At 40.4% G+C, this 10,495-nt stretch overlaps 1 protein-coding gene across 1 annotated transcript; it reads left to right on the forward strand.

Moving 5' to 3' along the window:
* The first annotated feature begins 3,823 nt into the window (after positions 1-3,823).
* LOC137979350 (uncharacterized) lies at positions 3,824-6,536 on the forward strand. Its single transcript, XM_068826589.1, has one exon. The coding sequence runs from the start codon at positions 4,221-4,223 to the stop codon at positions 5,061-5,063; it is 843 nt and encodes a 280-aa protein (XP_068682690.1). The 5' UTR covers positions 3,824-4,220; the 3' UTR covers positions 5,064-6,536.
* The last annotated feature ends 3,959 nt before the right edge of the window (positions 6,537-10,495 follow it).

Raw genomic sequence — 10,495 nt, forward strand, 5'->3', positions numbered from 1 at the left:
TTTGTTTTAACGCTGTGGGAGAGGGAGAGGTTTCCTTAAGACTTTTTCCACCCGTACTTTCTCCCCCTCCAGTGGTTTATACTCTATAACTCTCCGCTTTTGGTAGATTACCCTGGGAAGCAAATGAAGCGGTTGTTTCGTTTGTAGAACCTTGTTTTGCCGACAACGAAGAATTCTCTTCACTTGTGGGTTATGTTAGCCGCTTTATATGTCTGGTGGTACTTTGGACAGAAGGGCCTGGGATCCGGATGCGAAATGGAATATTTTGAAATACTTTGCATTCATGGCAGAAGTGATAACTTTCCTGTAATTGGATTAAGACTGCCAGTAAGTTCTCATTTTTGGGAGTCTTTTCTTCGCAGGACAATCCGCGAGCCTTAACTTAGCCTAGTCGTAACCTTAATTTAGCCTTATATTTTCACAACGGAAATTTTCCTTTTAAAACCTGTCCATCGCCATAATTAATATTGAGGAGAGTATCCGACCTTGGTTCAACTCCGACCACACACTGATTAGCTAAAAAAAAGTACTGATTAGCTAATAATTTGTACTATACCGCAGTTTTATGTCTAATTTACCGATGTTTGAGGGATGCAAAGTGTGTACATGTCGGCTTCCAAACATTTTTCAGTGTCCCGTTACCCTGGAACGTAGCATTCGGTCTAATCTACTTCCTTTTAGCAATATATGAAAAGGGTAACGCGCCGTCCGTACATGTGGTCCCGACAAAAGTTCATCCCAGTTACTCGTATTGGTTCACTCTGACTCAGGTCATGAAACAGGTTGGTAATAGCTGCGATACAAGGAGTGTAACACACATTAATCGTGGACACAATTCATTTTGATAAGGTCCAAAAGGTGCCCAAAAGAATTAAAGTGAGTAAAAAGGACAATCATTTTTTGTACGGCACAGCCTGTGCCGAGGCATGCGTTACGAATTATCTCTGAAGGCAGGCATATGTCATACATGGTTTGTTTCGCTTCTTGCCCTTGCGCCCCGTGGCACTTTCTTCCAACGTTCGAGTGGAAAACATTCAGGTTACTGATACAGGCGTCCAGCTGTAGATAGTTGTAGACAAGAGTGGGATAGTCGCCGTTATCTTAACATGCAAATTTACGGCTGGGCTGCACGCGTGAATTTACATCTGGTGCAAAGCAGCAATGTTTAGAATGTTCCCTGTTAAAGGCTACGTCCCATAGAAAAGGGGGGAAAAGTGTTATTGAGCCCAATAAAAGCCTGACAGTGACTGCCTTCGAAGCGGCGAAGCCCCGAGGGATTTTTTTATCCCGCGATAAAACACCCCGCCAGATACGCAGGCTAGTTTCCTCCAAAGTTTGGTGACATTACATTAGATGGTAGGCTAAACTTTCCCTTTGCCTTTGAAGCTCAGTCTTTATAAACCCTTGTCAATTTGGTAGGACCCTCTGGACGAAAATGGCGATGCACTCTCTTTTTGCTCCAGTTAAAATTAATTGCGATGCTTATACACGATTATTGTTTGTAGCCTGACCTGTTATTAGAAGTATTTTCGGACAACGGAATTGACAGGACGGGATGGGAAGGGACGGCAGGATTGACGGCTTGGTTGAATACCGTCTCCAGAGGAAAAAATACTGGGTTAAAAACGTTTTCGAGCCGAACTTTTTTATTTTTGACAATAGACACAAAATGATGGATTCACTTAATAGCGGAATGGCCAACAAATTTCACGCAAGCAATCGTGGAAACGTTGGATCAATTGTTTTAATTACAAGTTGAAAAAGTAAATATTTTGGGCAAGAGCACATATAACGTAGATTTGATTATCCACTCTCTTGTACCACCGGCTCTTGCCCAAAAGTTTACTCGCTCGGGTGCTTCTTTTATAGAAAATATGACTCGTTGGTCATACTGGTTTTAGACCTGAAAGACGCTGAACAATTTCTGTGTAATACCAAAGATCTTTTAGAAGATTTCATTATCATCAGGGATGACCTTTCAAGGTTTCACCACAAAAACATTTAATATTGCCACGAAATTAACCAAACCAGACTTGTAAAAGTTAAAGTGATATATCATACTGGTATGGACTCGAATGATGCCGGTTGGCTACAGACTTGCACCCAGTTGTTCAAAAGGTGGATAACGCTATCCACCAGATAATTCCTTATCCACTGGATAGCGCAATTGGTTTCCCTATAATGGATAGTGATTTATCCCGCGCGGATAGCGCTATCCATCGTTTGAACAACTGGGGCTGGAATGCCACGCATGTGCCCAAGAAGTGTGTACCGAGCTCAAGACCAGAAGTCCACATGAAAAAGTAACATTCAAATTCAAGAAAAGTATTCACAAGGCATGTCGTGTATTTCCAGACTGGAAACCAATGACAAAGACGCCCCTGAACGTTACATACATGTAACTCACCTATCATCAACAAGAGGCCCACGTTTTATGCTAAAAGTGGCCAAATACTTAAACATCATTATTAGCTGCAAATGTTCTCGCTTTGCCCCCCTACCTGAGGGTTAATCGCCCCACGACACACGAAAATCTCTTGACAGAACAGCGGCAATTTGACACATGTAAAGAGAAAACCTCTTATCGAAGGACAACGGATGTCTCCTTTAAGTGCTTTCCATTTAAACGTTTCCGCGAGCATTTATACAGCCTTTTGTCAGCTGGCCCTAATTATGTTATCGCTTCGTTGTTTTTTTCAAATCGACATTGAGCAAACCATAAATCCGTGATCAAATATTTGGAGTTTTTGCATCTCGTTAGGTTCACATACACGTTTGTGTGCACGCGAGCTTACAAATTGCGCTTTCGAGGCGTTTACTCAGTTTTATAAGTGATATATTGGGCTACTTATCAGACAAAACAGATTAGTTTAATACTTTTTTTGTAATTTTCAGCTTTAATGCGCTTTTAATACCCAATTCTTAGGAAACTGAATACGCTATTAAAGAAAATACACTGTTGTTTACAACTGCAGTTTTTTTTAAACCGATTAAAATGTTTGGAATTCAGATCTGAACATGGGTACATCGCTCGACTTGCCTCCACTACATGAAAAGTTAGACCCAACTGACGCATGACGACATTAGCACATGTTCGGTTTGGTCAATTGTTCCGGTTTTGATTCTTTGCCTCAATTAATGGCTTTAATTCCTTTGGCAGATGAGACTAAAATGGAAAGTGGAATTAAAAGACAATTGTTCTTCCTGTAAAAAAAATTAAAGCACGCTATCATTATTATATTCTCATATTATCCGGTTTCCCGTCTATTCTGGCACGGGTCTTCCTCGCAGCCGTTTTGAGGAAGACTAGTGTTAGACAAAAGAAGATTGTTTTTGCCGCAGAGAAAAGCTTTCTTTTAGAAACAATTCAATTTTTTATCGCTTGCCAATCAGTTTGGTGGCATCGTTTTAATGCTGAAACTGTTTTTTGTGAAAACACTCCTATCTTATCTAGACGCAAATGCAAATGGCTACGGATTTGGGTTTTTGTCTCGGGTTAACAGATAAGGCGCACCAAAAAAACTGGGCAGCTCGCGTGTCATGTCCGTTAGTTGCAATTCGGTTTCCTTTTTCCAGCCCACAATTAACTCTTCAAAGTTGCAGTTGTGTTTCGTTTGAGAAACTGCATTATCCACTTGAACCAAAGCAAAGGAATTTAAGGACAATCTACACCCAACACTCACACAAGAGAGTGGTTTTGATAGATGAGCGATTAACTGCAATTTGCATGCTTGTATCGCTTTACCGGGGCTTGTTTAATCCGATTATTTAGTTTGCTAGCAGTTCGTGCTCCCGCCAGCGATAACCTTAAATAACATCTTGAACGTTTCCGATGCAATTTCCTGAAGTTTCATGTGCAGTATTCGTCTATCCACAAATCACCTCGACTTCAAAAAATCGCTCAAGCGCGGTCAATATTTGTACAATTAATCTGAAATCAACAGACTCCACAGAAAAGGTGTGCTGCATTTGCAAGTTAATACAGTGTAGTTGGTTGGAACAACAAATTATTGCGAGATGTTTACTCAAGCGGGGTCCCCGCAGAGCTATTTCGACAAAGCGTTTGCGCCGCCCATTTAGAATCTGTCCACTGTCATTCGATGCGAACACTTCAAACATACAAACGGCTGAGCAGTTTTTCCCTACGTGTGAAGTTGTGAGCCTCCATTGCATGATTCTGGTGTCCCTTGATCACGAGCTGTCGTCGGTGTTTTTTCAAAATGAAGCTCACGAATATGATAATTCTCTCGGGAATTTTGCACAACTTTATACGCGCGGCTTTCTCTTGTTCTCCGCCGGAGGATTGGTTACCGCTAGATACCAAAGCAAGAGTGCAGAAGGCTGAAATTGTGATATATGGAACAGTTAGAGCGAGTCCTCGCCATGGACCGAAGGATGATATCGAGGGACTTTACAGTGCCTTATTTGAAGTTCACTGTATTCTCAAGGGAAAGATGCTGCCTCAGTTTGTCAACGTGTCCGGGTTTGGATTTGCTGGAGGATTGTGCACACACACTCGTGCATACTTGAACAAAACATATGTGGCATTACTCCGCAAAGATACAAGCATTGGAGTCAAAGGCTCTCAGTTTTCAGTTAATGAAGTGAATATAGATAGCGCAACAATTCCTATCAAAGTAAGCAATCCAGTGCTTAAGAAAATTATGGAGACCGTCGGCGAGAATGTTAGTCAACCCCTCGGAGCGACAAAGGATAGCGTGCCAGGCTGTCCGAAATTTGCTACGACAAAAAAGAACCGTTGCCGACACAAATCACATAGGCATAAAAACAGAAAGAACAAAAAATGCCGTTCTTTTGATAACACATCCACGCAAATGGCTCCTACAACAACAAAGTTAAGCACCTCAAGAAGATACATGTCATCTACTAAAGTAAGAAAAGTTGGCGTGCACTCTACACCGACCAAAAGGCAAAGCGATATGGCGGAGTATGCTTTCCGTAACATGCATTCTTTGGCCTGCCGAACGCAGAGAATTTGTTGGTACCTCGTTTTGACTTTACACGGTTTGGTGCTAGCGGTAATAAAGTGGCAACAAACTTGATTTGTGGCTTTGCCAAGGCAAGGTAAACAAGTCACCAGACAACAGTGATGAAAATGCAATTTTCATTTAGTGCGCGCTGGTCGTGCGAGATATACCACCAGGTCCGAAAAAGAACCATTCAATGGACTGATGATACAGACGAGACCACCATTTAAATTAAAGTACAATTCATCGCTGGGTGAGAAAACTTAGTACTTCATATGGAGTGTCGTTCCCAATACAATAGACTAATGCGCGGTTGAAACAAATTTAAAATGTGTAGATCACTTCAACCTGAACTCACATGCATCTACGCAATATCATAAACAGATGTGGCTTGGAGAGCTACTAAGTTTGCTACGATGAATTTTCATTTGACCCATATAAAAGATTTGGACATGGACAACTGACATTGGGTTGAAGATGAGCTTGTGCCAAATGTTTTGCCGCATAGCAATATTTCCTAGTAAGGATATGTATTTTGTAACTGTTAAAGACCTCAAGCTCATCACGCAAAGAATCAGGTGGTCTTGCGTAATATTTTAAAACTCTCCAAATAACCCTGATCTTAACTAAGAGGCAAACCGACGATGAAAACGTTTTCGAATTTCTTCACGGACAGCTCAGATGTTGACCACACGTAGAAAGTCAGGATTAGTTCACCTAAAACCCACGTCTAACACAGGGGTTGATCGTTTATTGTTTGCAAATAGCTTTGTTTAAACCTCTTTTAAGTATCTTGTAAATAATATATATTTCACAGAGAACAACGAATTTTGGTTAAACATTCCGCGCCTTCTGTGTTTCCGTCGACTTCAACAAAAGTCATGGGAACTTCGTAAATCAGTCAAGACGCTCGTGAACATAAGGATGCCCATTGCCGGTTCATTCTTCACAGCTCGTGGGTGGGAATATTCTATCTCTAGCCATTGAATACTCTAAAATCTTATGCTCCAAGGGTCAGTGAAAATAGGTGAATGCACAATTGGATGCTAACGCTTCATGAAACAGAGAAACAATAGGTATTTGAAAAGAGAAAGGAGTTCTAAATAATAGACGACAAATAGAAGTGTTGTAATGAGATCTGAACGATAGTTCCCTTTGAACAAATTGCAAATTAGGGAAACAGCAGTAATCCGCTAATTCCATTTTTATGAAGATGGATTACTGTCACTTTTGTGGCAAATTATTGGCCACTACATCTTTCTTTGTATTGCAATGGCCTAATACGCAATCGAAAATAAAATACTCCAAAACACACCAATTGATAGATACGTGAAGGTGCTATTAAAGTAGAATTGGGGAGAGTATCACGTGTAAAATGACTTCGCTGTTTGTGTTTGAACTTCCAACTAAATAAACTATGAAGTTTAAAATGTAAGCACTGTAAGTGAGATAACCGAGCATGAAAGCAGAGGGATGCATCCGGATATTCTCTGCGACATGTTTTTAACAAACTCTCCTATTACGCCTTATTTACAGATTTGCTGATATGCGGTTTCTAGTTGCTATTATTGCAGCAGTGGTTCTTTCCAAATGGATCACGAAGGTCTGCAATTAATTAGACGGTATCACTCGGGAATAGATCGAAATTGATGAAAGTGTCAAACGCCATGCCATCTGGAGAATTTCAAAACGAATTGAGAGCATCATGTTTTTAATGTCTAGCTTTTTTGATAGCTTGTTTAGCGCCCTCTTGGGGTGACAAACTTCATTGCTAATGGATTTCTTATTTTACGGCCAATTAATGCTTTTGTACCGGGATTGTTTTCTCGCTACAAATACAATGGCTCTTTTAGAGAATAAAACCACACGACAACCACGATTACCAAAGTTAAAAACCGATACTTTCAAGCTGCAAAACCTTTAAAATGACGAAAGACAGCAAACATATAAACGTTTATTATGGAAAACATAGAAAAACAAACACTGCCATAAGGAGTAGGAATTTTCACGCTCTTAAATGGTGGTCAAACTCTGAGGTTAATTTTATCGACAACCCGGAAAATAAGAGACGCATTACATGAATGAGGCGATACCTCTTGCGGCGAGATCCCGGGAGTTATTGGTAATGTCGTCAAAACAAGCTTTCGGAAAGAATCGCACAAAGAGATCTCAGCTTGAAGCGAGTATGGCACACAGCGTCCATCGAAAACGTGCGTGTTGAAAACCTCTGGATAAACTATACCTAAGACAAGCCAAAATAACTAGCATAATTTACATTGCTGACTTAGCGTGTGTTCAAAAGTTTAAAAACGGAATTGATAATTTCAATCTGTGTAAACATCAATCGGTTTGAAAAGAAATGTTTTTAAATCGTGTTGATTTCCAACAGTTTGTGACGTGCAAGGAGAGAGAATGTCGTCTGACATGGCACGCACTGGGAAAAACAGTTTCAGTTGATGAAAAACTAAACTCGGATCTAACTTGAAGAGAGTATACAAGCAAATTGGATTACCCCACGAACTTATTTATCGTTAAAGAACATTTCAACTTTTTGGAAAATCAAGAACCAACCGTTTTGGGCTAGGTTAGTAGACCCGATTCCCCGGACCTGCTGTAATATTTCGGTTTACTTCACCCCCGGACCTCACCTGACAAATAAAGTCAGTGGTCTACGTAATTAAAGCATTAAATGTGTAGCTCTAGAATTTAAAATACTCAGTGTCAATTTAACAAATAGATTCCATGTTGTCGTGGGTCTGTGCAGTAAGAGATCACAGATGACTTCAAAATGTGGACGTGGCACACGAGGCAGTAGCTGAGTGTGTCACTGATTTTGGCGTCTTCTGTGATCTGTCATTCCGAACAGACGCACGGCAACTGAAACATGGAACCTATAAAAGAATTGAAAGTTTTTTTTATGATGACGTCACTGAGCTGTCTGTCTTGTAAGAGATCATACTTGAGAACCAATCAAAATGCGCTCATTATTGAGCTTATTGTAGTAAGGATGGAGAGAGATCTGGGAAGTTTATAACCGTTGTTCAGTCATTTGTCAAGGATCCAACATTCTTACCGATAGACTGTTCACTATTCAGAAAGGATCGAATGGCGGCTTAAAAGTAGCACAGCAAGTAGCACAGGAGGCTAAAAACTTGTCAAATATCTTATAGATCAGAATTCATGCTATGTGTCGTGAAGTCGGGCCTGGTTTCCATCATAAGCAGTTACTTGCCATACAATCGAAACAGGTCCAACGGTAGATCTCGGCTGCACGACTTCTTACACAGGCAGCCCAAGCTCGGTATACGATTTATAGACTTTGTATGGGGAAACGTACTTTGAGCTTCTAAATGCTAAAATAAGCTGTAAATGTAGAAATTAAGTTCGGTTACCTCTACATACGGTTGTCCTCGTCTTTTCTGTGCAATCGGAGGGCAAATTTGTGTCCGTTTTAGACGGGTTTGTGGCTTTCGATTTTTGCGATGTCGTTAGTTGTCATTTCCCCTCATAAAGAGAAGAAAGGCTGGTGACTCGTGGCGACCTCGTCCCACAAAGTGCTCTCGTATCACAAAGCAACGGTCCGAATCGCCATAAAAACACCAGATAAATTTCCTATCACATCAGCTCAACTCCGGGACCACACAGCGATTTTTGGCGGATAAATTCCTAATAATGTTCAACTTTCTATAATCTTCCCATCCGTTCAGCTAGATGTGTGGCTACGGCCGTTATAGCTTGATGGCGATCGTATTACATTCTGCACTCTCATTGGACAATTTGAAACACTTGGCCAATGAGTGCAGTTTTCCCAAGTCTATAAATCGTACACCGAGCTTGGGCTGCCTGTGCTTTTTATAGAGCGTTTTCACATGAGGGTCACGGCGACCATGTTGGTATTCCTGAAAACAAAGAAATGGCGGCCATGATGGTGTTCCAAAACAAAGAAATGGCGACCATGATGGTGTACCAAACTAATCCTCCGCGACTTGAACTCTATTTTTATGCAAATACCTTTTTTTGTTTAAGTAATCCAATATGGCTGCTGGACAAGGCCATAAAACAAGAAAGAAAAGAAATAATAACGCTAAAATACAACAGTATCTCTCAGTTTGTTTAGAAGAAAGTGTTCGCACCAATCCAATTACGAGGTAATTAAGGGGGGTCCCCCATTATTCATTGTACAACGTGAATAAGGGGGAAAAACCGCGAATTACTTACGATGGCGAAAAGTTAAATTTTGAAGCGATGTCTTCGTATTGTTGCTTTAACTCCTTGTTATTATTAGGGTTATAGTCAAAACCTAAAAAAAAAACGTTATTTTTTACGATGTTTCTTTCAGTAGTGTAGCAGCTCACTTTGGTATTATAAGCAGCTTCTATTGTTCTGAAGTCTAAGTCATTGTTTCAATTGTCTAGCCTTTTGTCTTTGGGTTAGGGTAGGAATCAATCACACTATACGTTACGAGCTACAACCTTGGACATTTCAAATGGAAAATGAAGACCACCCCTCCCCAATTTTCAATAAAAAAAGACATAGCGTCAACTTGCGCGCGGATTCACTCGTTTCTTGAGAAACTGACTAATATGTGCTGCACATCGCAGTGCCGCAAGATTATTTTAAACCACCAATAGCATTCTTGTTTTGTGGCGTTACCGTAGCCTATCGCAACTGCCTTCGTTGGCTAAACTCTCTAATATTTTCGATTTAAAGAGAAAAAAAATATTCGTGCTACATGTGCGTAACGGATATTACTACCCTTTTATCAAGTAAAAAACGTTAACCTATTCAGAATCCAGGTACTGATAAGTCTGCTGCATCGTTGAATTTATCTTTCCCTTGTAGGGTTGTGTTTTTGGTTGTTCATAGATGTCTGAATCTTTCTTGATTGGAGTGCTTTTGAACAAGTTCAAAGAACAGTCGTGAGCAAGATTACCATTTCTCTTTTTTTTTTACACTATCTCGTTCTTGTAACGTGTGAAAACAAAATTGACAACTGATTGCTTAGAAAAAGTAAAACGGAATTGCATGCAGTTAGTAAAAAACAGAAAAAAGAAAAAGAAAAAAAACCTCAGAGAAATGAGTTTAGCTGGGAACTGTTATTCGCTCTTCTCTCATATGATGTGCCATCGTCCATTTCTCGATATCCCAAAACGTCTAAGAGGTTCCACCCCCTCCCGCCTTCCCCAGCGTAAAGCCATTTGTATCTCTTATCTTGTATTCACGACAGGGGAAATTTTGCTCTACAAAGTCGTAAGGTTTCATGCTGTTTACAGCTTCGCCGTTTTTGTGAGGTGATGACCTCGAGATTGGGAGTGTATCATTTCTTATATCTTATGAGATCAATGTTTTTAATACAAAGATAATAAGTTAAAGATTGTTAACTAAGGCCGAAGGCAGTGGTCACGATCTTGTCGCCCAACTGGATTCATTTCTTTATCATCACTCTAGAGGAAGGCCAGCTCAGTCAAGGGGCGATGCCCTTAGTAAGCAATACATATCGGCTGTCA

The sequence above is a fragment of the Montipora foliosa genome, chromosome 1 (genome assembly GCF_036669935.1).
Source record: "Montipora foliosa isolate CH-2021 chromosome 1, ASM3666993v2, whole genome shotgun sequence".
Classification (NCBI taxonomy): Eukaryota; Metazoa; Cnidaria; class Anthozoa; order Scleractinia; family Acroporidae; genus Montipora; species Montipora foliosa.

Bases quoted from the DNA above. Each gene is read 5' to 3' on its own strand.
- LOC137979350 (XM_068826589.1), top strand. From the start codon at position 4,221: ATGAAGCTCACGAATATGATAATTCTCTCGGGAATTTTGCACAACTTT.